Source organism: Sphaerodactylus townsendi, linkage group LG14 (genome assembly GCF_021028975.2).
Source record: "Sphaerodactylus townsendi isolate TG3544 linkage group LG14, MPM_Stown_v2.3, whole genome shotgun sequence".
Taxonomy (NCBI): domain Eukaryota; kingdom Metazoa; phylum Chordata; class Lepidosauria; order Squamata; family Sphaerodactylidae; genus Sphaerodactylus; species Sphaerodactylus townsendi.
Window position 1 is genome coordinate 18,061,926 of NC_059438.1, and position 25,622 is coordinate 18,087,547.

Here is a 25,622-nt window from a genome sequence, read left to right on the forward strand (position 1 = left end):
GAATATCCCTCCCTCTTCCTTTGTTCTCCCCCACCCTCGGATAACACAGAAGAACTGCCAAGAGGGGAGATATATATTACTGGTTATTATGGGATGTTACTGTTTTATTATCCACTACCAGTGGACTCAATGCTTAGGTTTCAATACTGTTAATTTATTGTACTGTTTTATTGTATTATTCATGTTTTAAATCTTTGTAAGCCACCCTGAGCCCAAACCCAGTTGGGAATGAGCAGGATATAAACATAATACATAAAAAAATAAACAAAGTGACCTGGGCATAATATCATATAATGGTAAATACCACTGTAAATCACTAATTGTAATATTATTTTCACAAAAAAATTATTTGCAAAAAAATTCAAATAACATTTTTACCTTGTTTGTAATCCATGCATATAATCTTCTGTCTGATATTTCAATTAGAATCTAGAATTACAATTGACCCCCAGACTGCACAGATGCATTTGTCCGGATAAACTGGCAGTTCTGGAGAGTGGTCCCTATGTCGTTGTGACCCTGCTGAGTTGTTTACCCTCCCTGAGCACCTTCCCCAAATCTTTCGGAATTGCCTAAAATCATAGCTGACATTTGAATGCCCACTTCCGGCATCAAATCAAATCAAATCAAATCAGAAAACCTTTAGTAGCATTTTACAAATAATATAAAGGGAATATTTTAAAAATTTCATGTGTAGGTCAAAAGTTTGTTTACAACAAGGGAGAATCTTATGTCTTTAGCTTGATGTTGGAATAGGTGTAGAATAGAATAGAATAGAATAGAATAGAATAGAATAGAATAGAATAGAATAGAATCTTTATTGGCCAAGTGTGATTGGACACACAAGGAATTTGTCTCCGGTGCATATGCTCTCAGTGTACATAAAAGAAAAATACATTTGTCAAGAATCATAAGGTACAGCACTTAATCATAAGGTACAGCACTTAATGATTGTCATATAGGTCTAGTAAGCAATCAGGAAACAATCAGTAGTAATGAAAACATAAAATGTAAAATCATAAAATAAAATAAAATAAAATAAAATGTCAGCACAGGCTATAGTCATACAGTCATAAGTGGGAGGAGATGGGTAATAGGAATGATGAAAAAAGTAGTGCAGTAATTATATAATAAGTATATAATAAATAGTTTAACATTATCGAGGGAATTATTTGTTTAACAGAGTGATGGCATTCGGGAAAAAACTGTTCTTATGTCTAGTTGTAGCAGGATCTGTCGGCCATTATGGTAGATTAAAAAAAATAAGCCACCATAGAGGTTATTGTTTCCTTCCTGTCCATCAACAACAGCTTCACACGATCCTTGTCTGAGAGACCATTCTGATTTTCAAGTAATTGTCTGAGGACAAGTGTTTGGACTTCTTCATGTAGGGGGTCGTGAAGAATAATATGAATGAGTGTATCCGGTTCATTAGCATCACAACAAGAACACAGTCGAGCCACTTCCGGCATCTAAAACAGGACTGAACTATCTTGCAAAACTTTGGTAGAGATTATGAAGAGAATGAGAGAGCTGTATGAATACCAGAATTACTATTGCCTTCCCTTCTGACTGTGGATTTTTACTGTATCAGTGGCATACTGGTAGACTTAAGCACCCTAATACCCATCTGAAAGATAGGTTCAGAACTTAATAATAGTTTTTAAACCAATCCTGGTTCATGAAATTCAGAGCCCTTTAATTGCTACAAATTATCCTGATCTTCAGTTCTGCTTCTTCTCTGTATCTCTCCCTGATTCCTCTCTTTACGACAACGGGGGAGTTTTGTAGCATATAGGGACTCTGGGTCATTCTCAGCATCTTAAACATTCTAGTTTCAGCACCAGAACCTCAAGCTCAAAAGGTTGTGTGGGTCTCAAAAAGAAGTGGTGTTTTGTTTTATCAACTTCAACATTTTTTCCCCTGGAAATTGCATTGAAACTTGATCCTTGCTAGTAAATAGATATACAAAATAAACATTGAATAGAAAACTCCCGCCCCCAGTTAATTACGCAAACTTGAAGTAACAAGAAAGAAGAATGAACAAGAAAGAATAACGAACAGAACAATTAACAAAGAATGATCAATTGACAAACCCAATCTGGACTTTATCACTGCTTCATCTCTTAAATATATACTGAGCTACTGTATTACTTGTATCAAAATACAGTACACCAAAACTCGGAAAATTAAGTGTTCAACGGTTGACCACTAGGGGCGCCATTTGCTCAGGGGGCGTCCTATGTGCTCCAAATGATTTCATACAGAGTCTCTGCTCAATCAAGGCAGGAAACCCGACCCTCTTTTCGTGAGAAGGACTTACTCCGAAGTAAGCATGCCGTGACCTGGATAATCCAGGCTAGCCCCGCTCTGGGAAGCTAAGCAGGGTCAGTCCTGGCTAGTATTTGCCTGGGAGCCCTCCAAGGAAGTCCAGGGTCACTATGTAGAGGCAAGCAGTGGCAAACCAGCTCTGAACGTCTCTTGTCATGAGTCAGTTGTGACTTGATGGAACCTTCCAACACCCAGTGTGCATTCTCACGGTGCATCTCTCTCTCCGTCCGTCTGTCCCTCGCCTCTCCCGCCCCTGAGACACCCTCCTCAAAACAACGCCCCACATTTGCAACGCGTCGCCCGCCCTACTTCTATTGACTCGCATTCTTTCCTTTTCCACCCTCCCAACACCACTCACAGGCTCTGATTGCGCTCGTTTCATTGGTCGCCAGTTGTTGTTTTTTTCGGTTCGGGGGCGGGGCTCGCCTGGAATGCCGAAGCTGAGCGTTCCAGAACCGGACGGTCCTGCTCCGGCGGCTCCGGCGCGCTGATTGGCTGCGCCTCCGACAAGAGGGGGAGCAGAATGGAACGTCGGGGAGTCGCGACGTTCCAAATATAATTCGGATTTCCCCCGTCTGCAATTGACATATTGGGGGCGCAGCTGATGCCCAAGAGGGGCGATGGGGAGAGGCGGCCGGGCTCGCTAAAATCTTCTCCAAGTGGATCTCCCCGGATTTCTGAGATCCCTCGGAAAGAGTCAGGCGGTTCCAAGGCGTGGATCGAAGCCACCGGTCAGCTAGCTGGAAGACGAGTCAGGAAAGTTGCAGGAAGGGAGGTAGGTTTGGTGGCTCTTTTCTCTCTTGGACTTCTCCGCCCTGCGGTTTGTTTCGGGTTGGTGGGGGGGGGGGGGAGCACAACTTCGGAAGGGCCTGGGCGCGCTCGCGACTTGCTGCGGATCTTGTGGCTGGTTCAGAGAGTTTTGCAAGACTTTGTAAAGGAAGTGGGAGGCGAAGGGAAGTGCTCCGTAGGCACCGCGTTTGTTTGTTTTTAAGGGTCGCGTCTCCTTTCAAGACGGACCCTGATCTTTCCCTTCTTGTGGCTGCAATAAATCTAAACAGGTGTCTTTTCAAACTACGCGAGAGAATCACTTTCCAGATTTTGGTTTCGGGGGGTATCTGTGTTGGTCTGTAGTAGAAAAGAGCAAGATGAGTCCAGGAGCATCTTAGAGGCGAACAAGATTTTCTGGATATAAACTTTGGAGAGTCAAAGCTTCCAGCGTCTTATTTCAAGCACGATCTCCGTTCCGATTTGTGTCTGCCCAGGGGATTTCTGGCACAAAAGCTCACTCCCTGAACATCTTGCTGGACTCAAACCTAACCAAGCCAGAACTTGAGACTGATTTTTGTGAATAGTGATCTGGAGCGTTCTGGTGGGGCCGGCCTAGCTGAATTGTTGGAAAGCAGCAATGAGTCAAAAAGTTAGTGACTTCCATCAAACAAGGCCCTTACCTTCGGGAGGAATGTGGGAAGAGTCTATGGCCTGGTGGTGAACCTTTGGCACTCCAGATGTTATGGACTACAATTCCCATCAGCCCCTTCCAGCATGGCCAATTGGCCATGCTGGCAAGGGCTGATGGGAATTGTAGTCCGTAACATCTGGAGTGCCAAAGGTTCGCCACCACTGGTCTATGGCAAGGGTCTGCAACCTGTGGCTCCACAGATGTCCATGGACTATGATTCCCATCAGCTCCTGCTACGATTCCCATCAGCCCCCATGGACTACGATTCCCATCAGCCCCTCCACAGATGTTCAAGGACTACAATTCCCATCAGCAGGGCCAATTGGCCATGCTAACAGGGGCTGATGGGAATTGTAGTCCTTGAACATCTGGAGAGCCACAGGTTGCAGACTCCTGCCCTATGGGAAGGAGAGCTTACCACCTGACCCCCCTATGATGCAGGAATGTGGTGTCTCTTCTCCAACGCATCAGAGAGGGCATGGATAAGTAGAGAGACTAAAAGATGCCCTTGTCAGTGGGCGTGGTGGAGCAGCCGGGAGACAGAAATGCCCAGGATGACTCAGGTGCACCCGCCAAAATTTAGCAAGGAATCCCAAGGGTTGCACTGCAATTAAGCTGTCTCCTTCTGGCTAGTATCCAAACAGACAGGGTGTGGAGACAAGATTTACAGCCATTCAGGGACAGTGCCAGGTTATTGTCTAAAGGACCCCTTGGCAACCCATTTCCCTAAAATTGTACTCCCATATTAGAAAACCCATGATGTCATTTTTTTCGGTATACCCTCGGGAGTACAAGTACCCCAGGCTGGGAACCACTGATCTAAAGCATGCACCTTTTCGGTAGCAGGAGTGGTAGTTGCTCAAGGGAGCCAGTTCAGTGCCTCTCTGGATTCCATTGTTTACCATCTGCTCCTGAAGGAAGGGTTCCTCCAGCATACGAACAGGAGGGCTCCAGAAGGGGCTGTTTGAGAGACATTGCAGAGTCACCATCTCTCACTGCACTGATGTGGTTAAAATGAAAGGGATGATCTCCAGGTTGCAACTGTGAGATCAGGGTTACTTCCACATGCCAAGTGGTCTGGCTCAATTTCACCAGGGAGCATCAGTGGCGTAGTGGCTAAGAGCAGGTGCACTCTGATCTGGAGAACCGGGTTTGATTCCCTGCTCTGCCGCTTGAGTTGTGGAGGCTTATCTGGGGAATTCAGATTAGCCTGTGCTCTCCCACACATGCCAGCTGGGTGACCTTGGGCTAGTCACAGCTTCTCGGAGCTCTCTCAGCCCCACCTACCTCACAGGGTGTTTGTTGTGAGGGAGGAAGGTCAAGGAGATTGTAAGCCCCTTTGAGTCTCCTACAGGAGAGAAAAGGGGGATATAAATCCAAACTCTTCTTCTTCTCTTGGAAGCGAAGCAGGGTCAGCCCAGTTTAGTTCTTCGAAGGGAGACCACCAAGGAAGTCCAGAGTTGCTATGCAGAGGCTGGCAGTGGCAAACCACCTTGGAAAATATCTTGCCTGGATGGCCCAGGCTAGCCTAATCTCATCAGATCTCAAAAGAGAAGCAGGGTCAGTCCTGGCTTAGTACTTGGATGGAAGACCACCAAAGAAGTCTAGGGTTGCTGTGTGCAGAGGCAGAGATGACAAACCATTTCTGTTCAGAAGGAGAGCCAATGTGGTGTAGTGGTTAAGAGCTGGTGCTCTCTGATCTGGAGAATCGCGTTTGATTCCCCGCTCTGCCACTTGAGCTGTGGAAGCTTATCTGGGGGACTAGATTAGCTTGTGCACTCCCAACACATGCCAGCTGGGTGTCCATGAGCTAGTCACAGTTTTTTGGAGCTCTCTCAGCCCCACCCACCTCACAGGGTGTTTGTTGTGAGGGGGGAAGGGAAAGGAGTTTGTAAGCCCCTTTGAGTCTCCTTACAGGAGAGAAAGGGGGGGGGGATATAAATCCAAACTCGCCTTCTTCTCCTTTTGCCTTGAAAATCCTGTGGAGCCACCGTGAGTCAACTGCAACTGGATGACATTTTCCACCTCCACCAAGCAATCTGTGTGCTGCCGGGTTATCCCAGCTGCTGCAGGGGTCATGGGAAAACACTACCAAAGCCATGTGGCTCAGAACCCAGTTGCTACAACACAGAGCCATTCAAAAGCAGTCCCGTTGGGGTTGTGTCCCTTTTTTCTTGTGACTGTCCCTTTAATGGCAATTTGCCACTGAGGGAAAAAATTATCTCTGCTCATGTCCAGGAAACTTCTGTTTGCCCAGGTTTACAGACTGAGTTATGAGGCTGGTAAAAGGAACAGGCAAGCGATATTCACATGAGGGGCACACCATGCCAAAGGGGGTTTACGGAGCCACTGTGTGTGCTCATGTGGTAGTGAGTCAGTGGGTGGAATCTCTCTTTCTGGCTTTTGCTTCTTGGCTCTGTTAAGAACCTGACCCCTGTTAAAAGTTAATTGATTAGCAAGGTTTATTTGTATGCAATTTCCAGCTGGCTCCTTAAGTCAAAGTAATATCCAGGGGAAACAAAGTCCCCTGCTCTTTGTTAATCTAATGCAGAACAGCAAGAGCGCTTTCAAGGTGTCCAAAAATCTCCATTGAGCTAGATGTTAAGAAACAGGTGAGGAGTTGTTTTAGGGCACATTTTGAGATGATTTGCTGCTCAGTTGGGAGAATCATGCAGATTTAAGAAGCTTTGGCAACTGCATAGGGAATAAAAAGCATTCCTTGCAGGAGATAGAAACTGTTCTGCACGTGCTTTTGTACTATTATTGCTCATAAGCAAACATGCAGAAAACTTTCACTCATCCTTTGATAAACTCATATGTTGAGAGACTGTTGAGAGAATTGCGGTCTATTAGCTGATTTTAATCCATGTTACTAATACAGTAGCTTAATTTCTTGCCTTAGCTATAAGATTAAAAGAACAACAGTGTTAGTTAAGCTGATTTTAAAGTTTTGCATTTAATCCTAGTAGTAGTAGTAGTAGTAGTAGTAGTAGTAGTGTTCTGCTCTTTTAATACAGGCTCAATGAAATTTTATTTACTTATTCATTTCCCATCTTTCTCCCCAACAGGAACCCAAAACAGCTCACATTCTTTCTCCTCTCTGCTGTTTTATCCTCTCAATAACCCTGTGAGGTAGGTTAGGCTGTAAGACTGGCCTAAGGTCACCCAATGGGCTTCATGGAGAGCCAGCATGGTGTAGTGGTTAAGAGCAGGTGCACTCTAATCTGGATAACCAGGTTTGATTCCCCACTCTGTCACTTGATCTGTGGAGGCTTATCTGGTGAACTAGATTAGCTTGTGTACTCCAACACATGCCAGCTGAGTGACCTTGGGCAACTTACAGTTCTTTGGAGCTCTCTCAGCCCCACCTACCTCACAGGGTGTTTGTTGTGAGGGGGGAAGGGAAAGGAGTTTGTAAGCCCCTTTGAGTCTCCTTCAGGAGAGAAAGGGGGATCTAAATCCTCCTCCTCCTCCTCCTCCTCCTCCTCCTCCTCCTCCTCCTCCTCCTCCTCCTCCTCCTCCTCTTCTTCTTCTTCTTCTTCTTCTTCTTCTTCTTCTTCTTCTTCTTCTTCTTCTTCTTCTTCTTCTTCTTCTTCTTCTTCTTCTTCTTCTATGGCAGAGTGGAGATTCAAACCGTGGTCTCCCAGACCTAGTCTGATACTTTAACCACTACACAACATTGTCTCTCCATTCACTTCCATGCCATGAAAAGCATCAACTGCTCATTTTGAAACATTAAGCCTCTACTTTTATTTTATTTTCCAAAATTTGTACCCCACCTTTTGTCCGTTACAAGAGTCATCAAGGTGGATTTAAAAAACCAATTTAAAAAATACACAACAAAGGCACATTTTAAAGCCATTGAAATCATCCCTCTCCAAAATACACACGTCATCAAAACAATTTAAAACTGCTAAAATACAAAGCAAGATATTAAAAACAGCAATTAAAAATTGGTTCAGGAGCAGGGATCGCTGAGAGAACAACAGATGAAAGAAAGAATTATTCACCTGCTGGCAGGAGATGGTCACAGAAAGGGTCAGACAAATTGCCCAGGGATGGCATCCTTTCCTTCAGGTTGCTGGTAACCCTAGCTGGGGCACGGTGGACTTGAACATGCCAACAGTTGGGAGGAGACCAATAGAACCTCCATCATGAACTGGAAGTGCAGGGAAGTGGTTAATCCAATATGTCTCCAATACTAGTCGGTAAACAGGGGGTCCCTCAGAAGCAGTGGCGTACCTAGGCAAACTGGAGCCCTGGGCAAAACCTGAGTTTGATGCCTCCCCAACAACAACAACCATCTTTATTAGGCATTGAAAGAATAAAAGAAAGAAAACAAGAAAACAAGCATTGGCAGGAAGGGAGTGGATTTAAAAGGAGAATCTGGGGGAATTTAGGGGGTGCCTGCTGTCAGGGGTGCAATTATTAAGATAGCAGCACCAACATTTCAGAGTATCTTAATGAGCCCCTACTGATGATACCACCCAGGTTTGGTGAAGTTTGGTTCAGGGGGTCCAAAGTTATGGACCCTCAAAGGTGTAGCCCCCATCTCCTATTATCTCCCATTGGAAACAATTGGGGATGGGGACACTCCCTATGGGAGTCCATAACTTTGGACTCCCTAAACCAAACCTCACCAAACCTGGGTGATATCATTAGGATAGTCTCCTGAAAAATCCCTGAAATTTTGGTGCTGCTAGCCTAAAAACTGTGCCCCCTGCAGGCCAAAAACAGAAAAAACACTGAAAATTCAAAAAAATCCCACCTGCATTTTTGGCGCCCCCCACAACTGCCCACTTTGCCCAATGGGAGGAACGCCTCTGCTCAGAAGACAGAGAGCACGGGGAAAGCTTCTTCATATTTACAGAACTGGAGGTAAATCTGCTGGACTAGTTAGCGGAAGCCAAAAATAGATGTTACCATTTGGCATAGATTGACCTCGGCAGTTGGTTTTGTATGTGTGCATAAAGTGCCGTCAAGTTGTAGCCGACTTAACGGCACCCCAGTAGGGTTTTCAAGGCAAGAGGCTAACCGAGGTGGTTTGCCATTGCCTGCCTCTGCACAGAGACCATGGAATTCCTTGGTGGTCTTCCATCCACGTACCAATCAGCTTAGCTTCCGAGCTCATTAAGCATCCCTGTGGCTGCTTTTGATTGCCTAATAGCCATGAGACACATCAGATGGTTGAAGCTGTCCTAGTGGGATACAGTCTCATGAAGATAGTGATTCCATAACGCTGCTGGCAAGACAGCGGATGATACTTGCTGAGGAAGTGGAATTTCCACAAAAATAGGAACTCATCCACAAAACAGGAACTCATTGCGAAACCTGTCTGAATTACAATCTTTCACATTTGTCAGTGTAGCTGCAGACATTGGATTTTGAACCTGTGCATTTGATTCCACAACTGCGTGCATTTGATTTTGTTTCCTGAGGTCGTTTCCTGTCTAGAATGTTTGGACTGTCGATATAATTGCATACTGGTTAGACCTACAGGATTCAGAGCTGCAGTATTTGCCTGTGTGTTTATCGTTTACATACTTTAAATATGTGCGTGTGTACACATCTTTTTCAGTTGGTTGTAGCCTTTGTATAGTGGTTTGGGTTTTTCCTTTTGAGTTTAGCTTCTGAGATCTGGCAACACTGGGCTCATCTGGGCCATCTTGGTCAGGGAAGGCAAATGGTTACAGACAGAGGTGGGATCCAGCAGGTTCTCACAGGTTCCCAAGAGTAGGTTACTAATTATTTGTGTGTGCCGAGAGGGGGTTACTAATTGGTGATTTTGCCACGTGATTTTTGCCTTAGTTACGCCCCTCCTCTCAGCAGCAGCGCGCAGAACTTGAAGCAGTCTAGCAGGAGGTGCACCGGCGTGCGTGGCAGCCTGCGCCTGCATGCATTCTTTTCCCGCCCAAGGACCGGCGCAGCGGCTGCGTCCTTGCCACAGCCCCGCCCAGGAATGCCCCGCCCCCAGAATGCCCAGTCGTGCCCCGCCCAGCCCCATTGGCGCTACGCCACAGTTTGAATCCCACCACCATGGGAACCTGTTACTAAAATTTTTGGATCCCATCACTGGTTACAGAGGGTCAAGGAAATCACAGAGAAGGTTTGGCCTTGTGCTCTCACTTGCCTGACCTTCATGCTTCATTGGAAACAAAGCAATGCGGACGCTGAATTTCTGAAACTGGCATGCAAACAAGCTGGAAATGGATGTGTTTATTTTGACCATAATAGATCCCCTGAACAGCTAATTGAGACCAACTGACTTTCTGCTGGCACTCTACCCACGGCACTCAAAATTCTTTTTGTGGGATGGAAGAAAAAAGTCGGCAATCAAGATTTTCTGGAATTCATCAAATGTCATGAGATTTTTCTTTGCCAAGAAACATGGACTCAAAGTGAGATCTATTTGGAAACTATACTGTTTGTCAGAAAAAGATGGAAGCAAGTCACTTGAGGTGCAGCGGTCAAGAAAATTATATTCTTCCATATTAGAATAAGGTCCCGAAAGAAAATGAGAATTTGTTAACACCATTATTTTGTGCATTGCTGAACATGGTACTTTGATACAAGACTGAGTGCCAACATTTATTTTTACTTCCAAACTTTCAAACGGATTGGGCTAGGTAGGCACTAGGACCCAGGCGGAGCATTCTACAACAAAGAAGGTCCGACATGTTGGGTTCTGTGGCAGAGAACTATACAACCCTCTAACATATTTTTCTGAGACAGATTATAGTGTGGTGTCGAACTTAAGAACCGAAAGACCCAAGTTCAACTCCCGACACCTCCACGGAAGCTTGCTGGGCAATCATTTATACAATGAGTCTAAATTACCTCACAGGTTTGTTCTGATACGATAGAGGAGAAGAGAAGGATGGATTCCCATTGGGTGCAAAGGGGAGGCATGAATGAATTGCTCCCATTTGCTTCAGTAGAAGTAACTATTTCAGGGAGCAATTCTAAGCAGCTCTTGGACAGAAGGAAGATCCACTCTATGTAGTGAGGCTTCTTTCCTGGAAAAGGCCACTAGGGCTTACAGCTAACCATGTTTAGCATCATGACTCATTTTCATTCTCCTGTGGTTCCCATCAAGTTCCTTCTCAGACCAAGGAAGTTGCGTTGGTAAAGGGGGATTGCTTGCGGGATCAAGATGAGGCTGTCAGTCATCAGGCTGAAATATCTTGCAGGTGATTGGCATGAATTAAGGATTCTGTTATGTGTCGAGCAAGAGGACTAGGTATCTCCAGCACTGAGCAGGGTGGATTTCTAAGTTCAGGGTTTGTTAATCCGCAGATTTTGGGACGGCTTTCCTGGTCAGTCCAAATTGGGACATAACGGTCCCGAATAAAAGATTGCTATCCACAACAGTTGTGGGGATAGTTTAGTACTGGACACAGAATTCAGCTCTGATGGATGTCAGCTTGTGTTATGAAAAGCAAAAAACCCCCAGAAATATGACAATGGAAATGAACTTGAAAAAGTAATAGAAGGTATCTCAAAACACTTTCAGCGGCTGAGTCTGATTTCAGTTTACCGGGAGCTTTATCTTCAGGGCTTGGCATAGGTTTATTGCTTTTGATGACTACACCCAGAATAAATAAGAATTCTGAATAATTTGTGTGGATGGGAGGGTGCACGTTCGCTAGGTTCAGACTGCCAGTTTTATTTTGACTGCACTCACTTCCTACTACTTAGCACTTCTGTTCAGAGAACTTAAAACAGCCCTGGGTTTGGGGATTGTGGAAAAACAATTATGCCCTGAAATTTAGTTTGCTCTGGCTTGTGCATAATCGGGTCGAATTCCAGATCCTCTCCTTCAGAGGGGAATTAGTTTCGCTCAGAAATTGGTTGCCCTGTATCTTGTGTAAGCGGAAATGCAAGTGAAGATACAGTCAGTCTGATGCAGCGCATGTGCACTCTGTAGTCTTTGTCATGTTCTTCTGCTTGCGCAAGAACGCTAAATCAAGCAGAAGTTTTGGGCTGGATCCAACACGATGTACAGCTGCTAGGAAAAGGATTTCACTTTCTCCATAGCAGTGATTCTCAACCAGGGTTCCATGGTACCCTGGGGTACCATGAGCACGTCCCAGGGGTACCATGACAATGCTACCGCCCCCCCCCCCCCGGAATCAAATGGATTTTGAAGGGGTGGGGTTGGAAGCTTCATAGGCTCCATTTAAACAACACTGAAAAGCAGCATTGTTTTATTTGCCTAAATTTGGTGTGGATTGGGGGGGGGGGTAGATTTAAACGGAGCTCTCCCTTTAAATCCCCCCAATCCATGTCGAATTTAGGCAAACAAACAACACGGCTGTCAATGCTGCTTTCCCTTCCCTCCCCCTGCTTGCCACTCCCCCCACCTACAGGCCAAAAACGGGAAAAAAATCTAAAAAATGCAAAAAAAAATCAAATGAACCTCAGGGGTACCCTGAGATATGAAGAGCGAGGTCAAGGGTACCACGATGTCAAAAAGGTTGGGAAACACTGCTCCGTAGACTATGTCTCGTAGTTCTTGTTGTAGGAACAGTATGCCCCTGCAAGACAGTTTGAGACATTCAATCCATATGGTTCGTTTCACAGTTGCCAACATGCCATAGCTTGGTACATGAAACCCAGGTCCCTTCTGCCAGAGGCGTAGCTAGGGAAAATGGAGTCCGGGACAAAATCTGAGTTTTGTGCCCCCCCACCCCATATGGGCGGCCACCCTCCCCCACCACAACCAAATACCATTTTTTGCACCAGGTCATCTCAAAGTCACCATCACATCATAGAACATGCCCCAACACACAAATCTGAACACACCCAGGGCTGCCTAGTTTAAACAACATTGAAAGTGATGCTATTTTTTGAAGGACGGGAAATCCACCTGGAAACAGCATCACTATTAATGTTGTTTAAACTAGAGAGCCCAGATTCTCCTGTTAAATCCATTTTAAAGGGAGACTCTGGGCATCCTAGTTCAAACAACATTGAAAGTGATGCTGTTTCAGGGTAGATTCCCCACTCACCCCACAAACAGCATCATTTTCAATGTTGGTTGTTGTGGGTTTTCTGGGCTGCATGGCCGTGGTCTGGTAGATCTTGTTCCTAATATTTCACCTGCATCTGTGGCGGGTATCTTTAGAGGTGTATCACAGAGAGAAGTCTGTTATACACTGTGTCCAGACTTCTCTTATAACAGACTTCTCTCTGTGATACACTTCTGAAGATGCCAGCCACAGATGCAGGTGAAACGTTAGGAACAAGATCTACCAGACCACGGCCCCACAGCCTGTAAAACCCACAACAACCAGTTGAATCTGGTTGTGAAAGCCTTCAACAATACTTTCAATGTTTTTTTTAATCTAGGGAGCCCAGATTCTCCCTTTAAATCCACTCCAAAGGGGGTGGATTTAAAGAGAGAACCTGGGAAAAATTTGAGGGTGCATGTCAGGGGATCAACGGGCGTTTCCCCACTCTTGAGGATCCCCCTTATGCCGTGCGCTGCCCGGGCGTCCCCACAACCCCGCACTCTGTGCCATTTACAAGAGCACCAGGATGCCGCTCGCTGAGGGGGCACAAGAGGGGCAGCATCGGGGTGGCTGCGTTGTCGCCGCCCCTGTCATGGGGAGTGGCCCGGGACCCCGCGCTACTTGAGGAGAGTAGCGCGGGGCTTAAGGTAAGTGGGGAAAGGCCCAATGTTTAAGCTAACAGTACCAAGATTTTAAGCTATCTTCAGGAGACTCTCCTGATGAAACCACCCAGGTTTAGTGAAGTGTGGTTCAAGGGATCCAAAGTTTTGGCACAGCAGTCATCAGTTGACTGAAAACTCCCAAGGTAGGACACTCAGACTATGGGCATGAGTTCAGGTTGTGCCTTCATGGTGTGCTGTCCGTGGGGAAACTGTTCCTCTCCAGTATGTATGTATCTCTTTACTGGTAAGCAGGAGTCAGGAGACGCTTGCTCTTTCTTCTGGTTTTGCCTGTCGTTTCTCCATCCCAGAGGGTCTTTGTGTTTTGTAAATGCTGTGCTTTCCCATTGTGGTATTTCAAAGGAGCATTGTTCTGCAGGCCTGGGTAGCAGCCCTTGGTGGAACAGCAAAGGACTGTTAAAGTCCCACGATTTGAGTGAAGAGCTGGCATGCGCAGAATTCTCTCTCACCGAACTGTATGTGAAGACAGGGCAGTTCTGTGCATTTATACTTTTTCCAAACAGGTAAACGTAAAGATCTTTCTCTCTCTCTCCCCCGTCCCATCGTTTCTCTGAGGAGTCAGGTCAGCAGACACAATTCTCTCGACCTTCTGTTTATCCTCATAACAGGCCTGCAGGTTAGATGAGGCCGGGAAACGGCTCAAAATCTCACAACAAACTTCATGATAAAGTGGAGACGTGAGCCCAGGTTTTCTGGAGTTCTAGTCAGAGTTGCTGTCTGCCTAGGGTGACCAGCTGTCCCGATTTTTGTAGGACACTCACGCTTTTGCGCGATGTGTCCCGCGTCCCGCCAGGCTTTGACATTGTCCCGGTTAGGGAATGTGCTCCTGCGGCCGCGCGCACGCGGCTGCAGGAGCACACTGCCTTTTGCGGTGGCTCTCCCCGTCAGGAAACAGGGAAGCGCCCCAGAAGTCACTGCGGCTGCCCGACCGAGGAGCGCCGACGCAAAAGGCAGTGTGCTCATGTGGGCGCGCGCGCGCCCCACTTTTCGATTGTAAAAATCTGGTCACCTTATGTCTGCCACACAACACTTGGATGTCCTCATGCTGTTACATGATAAAGTCTCATGGTCCCATGCCCTAGGTTTCAGGATTTTCTTTGTTGTGCGGGATTTTAAATACAGTGCTTCTACAAAGTACATGTTTGGTTTAGAAGAAGAGTTTGGATTTATACCCTGTCTTTTCCTCCTGTAAATAGACTCCAGGGAGCTTACAAGCTCTTCTCCCTTCATTTCCCCACAACAGACATCTTTGGAGGTAGTTGAGGCTGAGAGAGTTCTGAGAGAACTGTGACTAGCCCAAGGTCACCCAGCAGGAATGTAGGAGTGGGAAAACAAATCTGATTCACCGGATAAGAGTCCGCCGCTCATCTGGAGGACTGGGGAATCAAACCCAGTTCTCCGATTGGAGTCCACTGCTCTTAGCCACTACGCCACGCTGATTCTCAGCTAACATGTTACAGATAACGTTTTGGAGAGTCTAAAAAGAGTCTGGAGGGAGGAGGCAAATGCCCATCCTCAAATTTGAAGGTTTCCTGTAATTGAACCTTCCAAAAAGGATGGTGGGGGTGGAAATAGCAGGATAAAATGTTTGTGTCAAACTCCGCTGGGATTTTCTCTTGGCTTTGCAGTCAGTGGGAGGGCGCCCTTCATTATTCAGGTTTTTTTTTAAAGCCAACTTACCCTGATTAGTGTTTCCTCCTTAAAGGGAACATCTGCACCCAGGAGTAGGCCAACTGGTTGTTTTGTGAAGGCCAAAAATCTCTCCCTAGCCTGGTGTGTTTACCTCTTGCCCAGTGGTTGTGCAATTTCGTGCATATGTTTTTTTGTAGCACAGTCACGGCTTGCCCCGGGTGCCTCCCAGATTGTCCGTTGTGACTGAGTGACCCTCCTGAACTGTGGAGCGTTTGAAGAGACTCGACAGTTATATAACTTTGGAGGGTGGAGAAACCCTTGCAATGGCTCCTACTAGTGTCTCTTTCTCTCGTAAAGCCTTAACAAAGTTTATTTTGGCTGAAAGTCTTCACGAGTCATCAGAAGTGAGCTCTGACTCACATAAGCTGATGCTGGAATTAATTTTGTTAGTCTTTATTATACTCCTGCTTACTGCCAAGACTAAGGGTGTATCCACACGGTTCATGTAACATGCTCTGGGCCGGTGTGGTGTAACGGTTAAGAGCAGGGGTCTTCAAACTACGGCCCTCCCGATGTTTACGAACTACAATTCCCATCAGCCCCTGCAAGCATGGCCCAATGACAGGGCTGATGGGAATTGTAGTCCATGAACATCTGGAGGGCCGTAGTTTGAAGACCCCTGGTTAAGAGTATCACATGAGTATCTGGGTTCGAATCCCCATTCATGCCATGGACGTTCACTGGGTGACCTTGGACCAGTCATTCTCACTCAGCCTAACCCACCTCACAGGGTTGTTGTGAGGGCAGAGTGGAGGTGTGGGAAACAATGTAAGCCATCTTGGGTCCCCTTTGGGGAGAAAGGTGGGGTCCAAATGAACTAAATAATAATAAATAATAAATTAAATGGGGTTAAATGGTATGGGAGGGAAGGCAGAAGTCCCTCCCAAAACTGTGCTGGGTTGCTAAGTGGTTTTAAAGGGGGAAATTAAAATAGGGATCCCCAACCTTTTAAAGCCTGTGGGCATCTTTGGAATTCTGACACAGTGTGGTAGGCACAGCCATAAAATGGCTGCCACAGAAGGCAGAGCCAACCACAAAATGGCTGCCAAAGCTTACCATCCATCACACTTGAGCTATGGCGGCAGCTGCTGCGGCACCACTTTAGACAAACTACAGCCAATTCAAATCTCCTGTGTCCAATTAAAAGCCTCACCTGGCCACACCCCCTTTCTAAGTCTGTTTGACAGGCACCAGGAAATGTGTCAGTGGGCGTCATAGCACCCATGGAAACCACATTAGGGACCCCTGGTCCAGAAAGTACATGTTACTGCGACCTTGTAAACTAGGATGTTAAATTGCACATCTGTTTGGTTTTGAGCTTTGAGGCTACTTCCAAGCAGTGCTGGGAGCTGTAGCTGCCATCTTTCCAAGTTCTCCCTTTTACCATCGAATATGGTGGGAGCTAACCAAGGTTGAAACTACTTTAAATCAGAGGTGGGATCCAGCAGGTTCTCACCAGTTCCCGAGAGTGGGTTACTAATTATTTGTGTGTGCCGAGAGGGGGTTACTAATTGGGTCTGCTTTTCCGTTAGAAATTCCATTCGGTCCAATCATAAAGTCCTGTTGTTTCCTATGTGGCTGGTTAGCGAAGGTAGAAAACGGGATAAATCTCCCTGTTGGGCTGTTTTTAAAACATGTTTTAGTAATATGGTAAAGTTCCTTGTTTAAGGAAAGTATCCTTCTTTTGATTTCTAGAAACAAAATTAAGTATTTGAAATTAAGTATTGGACAGGCAGTCAATTAGAGGAGAAGTAGTTGTTTCTGTTGGCAGTAGACGATAGGACTTGCTATAATGAGTTTAAATTATGGACAGAAAGATACCAGCTGGAAATTAGGAACCTTTTTTTTACAGTAAGAGTTTTTTACAGTAACAGAGAAATTATTAATGCCCCGCCCCCGGAATGCCCGGCCACGCCCCTGTGGTGCCCTGCCCCATTGGCGCTACGCCACTGTTTGAATCCCACCACCATGGGAACCTGTTACTAAAATTTTTGGATTCCACCACTGCTTTAAATGTATAATGCAGACTTGCTGAGACTCCTGCTCCTGCATTATAATGTTTCTGGGAAGGTACATTCCTTTATTTCTTTTGCACTTGCAAATGTGGGTGTATCCGTCAGTCACTGTGGCTCTGCCTGTTTGGCAGCTGCATTAACAAGGGGTGTGACTGGCAGAGTATCTGGCTGTTGACTTGGTTGCCAACCTCCAGGTGGAGTCGGTAATCAGGTGGCGCCTTGAGATCTCCCAGATTGATGACTGATCTCCAGACTTAAAAGATCAGTTTCCCTGGAGAAAATGCTTTGAAGGGCATTATAGTCCATTGAGGTCCCTCCCTAGACTCCTTCCCCCAAATCTCCAGGAATTTCCCAACCCAGAGCTGGCAACCCTAGGAATCATTGAATCATAGAGTTGGAAGAGATCCCAAGAGCCATCAAGCCCAATTCCCCTGCCATGCAGGAACACATAATTAAAGCACTGCTGACAGATGGCCATCCAGCCTCTCTTTAAAAACCTCCAAAGAAGGAGACTCCACCACGCTCCGAGGCAGTGCATTCCACTGTGGTGGAGAAGTTCTTGGATCAAGATTCCTGGGGCACCTGGCTGAATGTTACCCCCGAGCAGGCAAGTGTAATGCTTAGGCTTAGTAGTCACAAATTTTTTGCCAGCTTATTGTAAGGTGACCATCTGGTCACCTTACAATAAGCTGGCAAAAAATTTGTGACTACTAAGCCTAAGCATTACACTTGCCTGCTCGGGACGGGCAGGGCGCGCGTGCAGCTGCAAGAGCGCATGGCCTTCTGGGGCGCTCCCGTTTCCTGCCCTGTGACAGGTCGGGAAACGGGAGCGCCCCAGAAAGCCGTGCGCTCCTGCGGCCACGCGCACGGGAGACTGCCTTGTGCCCCAGAAGGCAGTGCGGCAGCCTTTCAAAAACCGGGACACTTGAAAAAACTCACGGGACGCGGGACAAATTGTTTTAAGGCGGGACTGTCCCACCAAAAGCGGGATGTCTGGTCAGCCTAGTTTATTGTGAAGAAATCAAATTCACGCTTAAGGCCCAGCCCAGCCTTACCACCTTCTTCATTGGCTCATGGCTGAGGTCATACCAACCCTTTCCCACCACAGGCCTGGGGTATGTTGCCTTCCACAGCAGACCAGAATGGTGGGAAACCCCCACAGAATGCTTTCCTAGAGTTGTAGCCCCCACCCCACCCCAGCTACCAGTAGAGGGTAGGTTTGTCAAGTCCAGATCGGGAAACTCCAGGAGATTTGGGGGCGAGAACAGAGACCTCAGTGGGGTATCATGCTGTAACCTCCACTGCAGGGCTGTGCAACTTGTCTTGCTAGTCTGGGGGGCGGGGAGGAATGAATAGTCAAGCATATCACTGAGGGGCCTAAACAGAGCTTCCATGTTCAGAGGCAGTATAGGGAGCAGGTAGAGGACAAGGGACAGCTCACAGGACACCCACAAGCAACCGGGAACAGGGTGCTGGGTTACCCTTGGGTAGATTTCTCAGGGCTGTTGCAGAAACAGTCGGCTTTAAAGAAAGCGGGGCTTTGTACATCGGTTGGCGTTCTGAATGGAAGCGGCACGTCATGCTGAGGACCAGGTTTTCTGCCTTTTGTATTTTGCTAGCTCCGTGGGCTACAATTAATCCCGTCATGTGCAATGCTCAAAATATTTACATTGTGAGGGGAAAAGCTACGGAGAAATATGGTGTAACTAATCAGCCGCTTGGATGCTGCGATACAAGGTTACCGAAGCCTCCTGCCAAGATCTGGTCGGAAAACAGCCGGTCTCTAATAACTATGAAAAGCCCGATGCAGTTGTCTCTTAAATATCTGTGTATGTAATTGGAGTGTGCTGGTTTCGACTATTGTGTTTCAACTTCAATGGGATGCTGAGATCAGAAGTTCTGCAAATGGTCCCTTTCATGCACTTCCCCCCCTTCTGGAGGTAATTTTTATAGATTACCTTGCAAACAGTGGTCTCCGCTGCATATATTTCAGTCAATACATTGATAAGAATGAATCATACAATTATAGGGCTAGAAGGGGCCATGCAGGCCTAACCCCCTGCTCAATGCAGGATCAGCCGAGAGCATCCCTGACAAGCGTTCGTTCAGCAGATGCTTGAAGAAAATGAAGTAATGTTGTCAGGTAATGTCACTGTTCAAGGACTGATGTGCCTGCCGGTTCTGGATGGTTGTTGTGTTTCCCTCTTCCTTAAGGATCAGGTCCACCGACTGTGTGTGGGTGTTTTTTTTTTCCAGTCTGAGACTACTGGGATGGTGGCATGCATTTCCCCTGTGGCACCTTCAGCCAGCTTTGAGTGGCTTGCCAGCGGCAGCTCTACTTTGGGGCTTTCCGCACTACCGAAGGGAGCTAAGGTTGACTCGGTTCCCTTCAGTGGGGGGCGATTCCAGGCTGTCTGCACAGCAATTTACTTGGCCCCCTGGAACCGAGCTAAGTGGGCGGGATCATCTTGGTGCCTGTTTCGCTCCTTGATCGTGATTGGAGCTTGTGTTACCACAGGAAACGGGAGCGTTCTTTTTTTTTACAGTTTTTACAGTTTACAGTTTACAGTTACATGCCCGCCACGACTCTCCCGTTCTGCGCATGCCACAAAAGCGGCTCCTGATTGGTTGAACGGATGAGGTGTCGTTTTGATGCGTCCACACTTTTTGAAGATTTGAAGCGGTATCGACCTTGTTCCAGCAGAAAGGTGCAGTTCATAACTGCGACAGTGATGTCACAGTTCTGAGGGGGGTAACTGAGACAAAACAACATTGAGCTCAGTTGCAGTGCGGATACACTGAGGTGAACCTAGATAGAAACCAGTACAACTCTGTCAGTGCGGAAAGCCCCTTTGATAAGTGTGTTCCAGCCACAGCTATCCATGCTCCAATTACATCCTGGTTTGACTACTTCTGGGCCCTTGACATGGGACTGTCCTAGATGACTTTTCAAAAAGTCTCATCTGGTTCACAAGGCAGCTGTTAACAAGTGTGTGTTGCCGTTTTCACAGTTCTGCGCTGTTTCCAAGGTCACATCTCAGCCCTACTAAAATACCGGTTATTGCCTATAAAGCTATTAGTGATCTGGGATTGGGGTACCCGAATCTTTATGAGCCTCCTCTTCTTATGGGCTGCTTCCACAGGTCAGAGAAGGGTAAACACCAGAGATAGGATCTTTTCTGAGATGCGCCCAAGCTCTAAAACTCTCTCCCAAGAAGCTCAACGGACACCAAGTTTGCAAACTTTACTTTTCAGGCAAAGAGCTCTTCGTTCTCCCCATCCTGTTGAGTGAGAGGCACGGTGTAGAGATTAGGGTGTTGGGCTAGGTCCGGAAAACCCTGTGTTCGAATCCCATCTTTGCCATGGAAGCTTGGGGGTGACCTTGGGCCAGTCTCACCCTCTCAGGCTAACCCACTTCACAGGATTGTTGTGCAGATGAAATGGAGAGAAGAATAATGTAAACAACAAAGTTTGGGTTCCCAGGGAAGAGAAAGGAGGGATTTCAATGAAATAAGTAATAAAAATCCCCTTTCAACTTTTTATGATCTCCTTTTGTTCTTTTAATAGATTCTTGTCTCAGCATGGTACCGTTGGGGTAGCTGTTCGTAAAACTGTTTGTTTGTCTTCATTTCCTAGACATCCCTAAAAGGGTGTTTGTAGCGAGAGACACATCTTATGTGTAGAAACTTCTTTTGCCTCGTTTCCCAATCATTGCAGAATAGGAAACCCAACCCTTGCCTGATCTTCCAGAGTGTGAACTTCTGCTTCTTGGCCAATGACCGATCATTTGGTAGGACACGTGTGGAGAAAGATGTAGGGGCAAGCTCTCCGTGAACTTCAGCTCACCCTGGTATGAGAGGAAATGAAGACAGTTCTATTTAGGACTGCATTTGACTAATTTAGCTTTTTTTTTTTTATTGGCAGTCCTAACTGAGATTTTAAATTGCAATCTTTTATGCATTTTGAAAATGATTTTTGTTTTAGTTACATTATAAACTACATTGAGTAATATGGAGAGGAGAGGTGGCTCAGAATACTTAAAGGTAGCTCTTATTAAGTGTAGTTTAGTGACTTCTGGTATAAATTCTCTGATCTTATACCCTGAACTGCACGGGAGTATTTGCTGAGGCAAAGAGAGTCAAACCATATGTCAAGAAGTGTAATATGATATAGTCCATTTCATGTTGCAGGTCACATGTTTAAGTGTTTCCCCTCTTTCAAGAAGGTGGAAACATCATACAGAAAAAACTGCACACCTGTGTGAAGACGAAGATAGAATTTGCCTCGTCTTCATGCCAACTTCCCACAAACAAGAGGTTCTCAGCTTGAAGGAGTATTCAAATGTAATTTCCATGACAGTCTGATGTAATGGTGTCCAGAAAGGACGGGACTATTCAATAACTCTGAAAGTGTAGTTTGAAGAATTTATTTGGACGTTGGATGTTAATTTTTGAAAGGGTAACTTGCTACTAGAATGACATGGGCATGCATATAATGTTGCTTCCAACGTACGGTGGCCCCAATAATCAGTTACTTCCAAAATGTCCTATCATTTAAAGTCTTGAACGACTTAGGCAAGCCAGTTTTTTTTAAAAAAAACCAAACAAACTTGTAATTGTGGTCAGATATGGTCAGATATTTATTATTACGGCCTTTTGGCCAGCCAATAGTTTAAAATCAGAGTACATGTGAATACATAGCCCTCCACTTATACAAAAATATAATATAAATTAAAATCCATTATAAAATCTATTAATAAATAACATTAGCTTCAGGCATTATTACAGTCCTCATCACACAGTGCGGCTCTTTGTTTTAATAAGGAACTACGCTTGTTGTGTACCAATATACAAAATTAGCTACCTTCTGTGAAATGGCAGAAACACGATCTTCTAATAATATTCTTACAGAATTCGTATCTGAATCTGAGTTATCTATGAATGGATATACATGACGAGTTAACAATGGTTGGATCAACAGCTTCCTTTCACCTTCATGTAACTTGCAATGCAGTAAGATATGTGACAATGAGTCTACTTCCCCTGAGCCGCACACGCAGGTTCTCCTGTGCCTTGGAATATTTTGGAATCGTCCCATCAGATTAGCTGACGGGAAGGCATCAAAGCGAGCCCTAGAAAAAGCCCATCGGCTTCTTGCTGATGTTATTACAGATAGATAAGGTGCGGCTGAAATACCTATCCATGATTTTAGTGGTTTATATAGAACAGGTAGCCGGGGAAAATCTGTTTGCATCTCAATGTCAGTAAGACGTTGGTGGACCATACCCATTGCTCTGCTACTTCCAATCTCCAAACTTGTAATTGTGCATTTGACCACTGTAAATATGAAATGTTAGGTGGGGCGGGGGATGTTTTTAATTGGGAATTGAAGACAGAAGCCATTTTGGTCAGTGACCTCTTCTGTTTTTCTTCCTGCTTCCAGGTGATCTTTCAAGATGGTTGACCACCTGGTGAACACAGAGATTAACAGCCAACGTATTGCTGCTGTAGAGCACTGCTTTGGGGCCTCAGGTCAGCCCTTGGCCCTGCCCGGAAGGGTCCTCTTGGGCGAAGGCATCTTGACCAAAGAATGCCGCAAAAAAGCCAAGCCACGGATCTTCTTCCTTTTCAACGACCTCCTCGTCTACGGAACCATTGTGATCAACAAAAGGAAGTACAGTTCTCAGCACATCATACCCCTGAATGAAGTCACCTTGGAAACCTTACCGGATACTCTGCAAATGAAGAACCGGTGGATGATTAAAACCTCCAAGAAGTCCTTTGTCGTGTCTGCCGCCTCCCTCACCGAGAGGAAAGAGTGGCTCAACCACCTGGAGGAATGCATTCGGCACTTGCTGTCCAAAACAGGGCAGCAGCCCCCGACAGAACATGCCGCCCCTTGGATCCCCGATAAGGCCACTGATATCTGCATGCGCTGCACGCACACCAAATTCTCCACGCTCACGCGCAGGCACCACTGTCGAAAATGTGGCTTTGTGGTATGTGGAGAGTGTTCCCGTCAGAGGTTCCTCATGCCCCGGCTTTCTCCCAAGCCGTTGAGAGTTTGTAACCTTTGCTATAAACAGCTGGTGGCTGAGAAAAACAAAGCCGAAGAGCACCTCAGCCAGGCAAAGCCAGCTGACTCTTCTCTAGTTGGCTACGACCCGTCAAGCGGGGATGACAGTGATAGATCGGACGAGGATAAACTGGATCAGTGGCCGACTGATACTGAGTTTTACACAACAGAGGTGCCATGGTCATCTTTTCATAGGTGACCTCTTTCCAGCCTAGTCAATTGTAGGATCCGCGTTGTTGCTTCTGAGGAGCACAGATTGTACTCTTAAGGCGGAGAGTTTGTCGGAGAGTTTGTTGACCGTGTTCCTCAATTTCTTATTCTGTGAATAAGGAAGAAGATGCGAGCACGTCCATTGGATGTGTCATGGGCCATTGTGTCTTCTAAGTGTGCACCATTTTTATTTAAGTTGGAAGTGGAGTTAAACTGGACGCTTATAGCAAATCCAGGCATGAAAAGATTGGTTCCTAAAAATGTTGGTCCCATAAGTTCATGTTGGAGCGAAGCCTTGTTCTCACTTCCTAAAGTTGTGATGTTGTATTATGGGATGGAGGTGGGAGGGCAGGGGAAAAGGTCCTTTGGGACACCAAACGTGGTATATACTGGAGACATTTGCCTTAGAACCACAGGGCAAATTCCTGATCCAGCAGTTTTCTGTGAAACCTATATGAAGGTCCAGGAATCTGAGATGATAGCCCACCTGGTGGACAAAAACTATGCAGTCCAAAGAGGTGGGGACAGAAGCTGCATTGGAAGCAGTGGAACGGTTGCACCAGCGCTAGTACCACCAGTATCATGCAAAGTGGCATGGATGCCGATGGAGAAGTACTTACCTCAGTAGCTGGCCACTGCAGTGCCCAAACCCAGAAGTTCATCCCTGTAGCAGTGAGCCTCCACCATAACAGCCTCCATCAGCGTGGAGGGGTGCATTCCCAGGGAAAGGACTTTCAGCCAGGAAATCCGCCCCCCATGCCGGCAGCCAACTTAAGCCACCAAATAGTGTGATGTAAATCAGTGTTCCCAATGGGATTTTTCAAGCGGGCATGTTTTTTTTTTAATCCCCTTCCCATGCTGCCTAAAACTCCGTTCCTCACTGCTGCTCTACCATACACAAACCCCCTTGGAATGGGTTGTAATGTGAGCACTTGATCATTACTGTTCCCCAAGGGTGAAACCTTTTGTGTTAGGCTTGGCCTTCCGCTCAAGAGCCTTATTTTTTATTGTGATACTGAAAGGAAGAGATTGTAGGAGGAGGACGTTGCATTGACCCGGGCGCATTTCAGATATCCGGAAGAGTTTACTGAGCAAGGAAGGAAACACAGCTTACTGGGACATGCCTCTGAAGATGCCAGCCACGCATGCGGGTGAAACATTAGGAGCAAAAACTACCAGACCACAGCCACACAGCCAAAAAACCCACCACAGTACCCTTGTCCCCGGGCGCCACTCTTCTGGTCACATGGGGGGTGCAAAATTGGCCCCCCACATGACCAGGAAGTCCTGCTGCCTTGTCATTTTCGCATGCCTCAACCTATACGTGTCAGTCGAGGCACGCAAAAACAATGAGGCAGCAGGACTTCCTGCTGCCTCCAAGCACCCTCAATCCCCCTGGACTCCCCCCTCCCTTCCTTCCTCCCCTCCCCAGTCAGAAGAGACTGCTGGCTGCTGGCTGGCAGCCCAGCCGTCAGGGGGAGGGGAGGTGGGCACCCTAGACCTTGCCCATGTCCATGGTGACATGGGCGGGGTCAAGGTCAGTGGGGGGTTGGAACCTGGGGGCATCAGGGGGCAGAGCCGGGGTGGCGGTGGGGCAGAGCCTGGGGGGGCATCCTGGAGACAATTTGTCTCCGGGTGCCATTTACCCATGGTGCGCCTCTGCAGCCAGTTGATTCTGGCTACAAAGACCTCCGACATCACAATCCCATGTATGCTGTTCTCTGCTGGTCCACGACTATAATAAATTATGGATTGATTGTAAGATTCCCCGTTCCTGGGAAAGAAACTAATTTCAGGTTAAGGTTGCCTGCATTTGTAAATCACAGCTAATTAGAATGAGTGAAATGCTTCCATTTTAGGGCAGGAGGGAGAGATATAGATAGGAGAGCACATGTCACAAATTAACCAGTTATTTGCCCACCGCAAACAAACTTCCGTTTGTTTACGATATCTGAAGAGAGCCTTTCCATGATGTCATGCTCAGTTCCACTTGGGGAGAATTTTAGGGACAGGCACTTAGAAATCAGTTGTGGCACTTTGGGAATCAATTTATAGTATTAACAGCTATCTGTGGGTTTACATTATGAGTCTTGGCCTGTATGTATCCGTTTTCCCTAGCTGTAGTCTGTTTCATACTCAAACTAGG

The 25,622-nt window shown here is 46.4% G+C and overlaps 1 protein-coding gene across 1 annotated transcript; it reads left to right on the top strand.

Annotated features, from left to right (window-relative positions):
- The first annotated feature begins 2,772 nt into the window (after positions 1-2,772).
- Positions 2,773-24,899, top strand: PLEKHF1 (pleckstrin homology and FYVE domain containing 1). The gene is made up of 2 exons (XM_048515850.1): positions 2,773-3,106; positions 22,634-24,899. The coding sequence occupies exon 2, from the start codon at positions 22,647-22,649 to the stop codon at positions 23,463-23,465; it is 819 nt and encodes a 272-aa protein (XP_048371807.1). The 5' UTR covers positions 2,773-3,106; positions 22,634-22,646; the 3' UTR covers positions 23,466-24,899.
- The last annotated feature ends 723 nt before the right edge of the window (positions 24,900-25,622 follow it).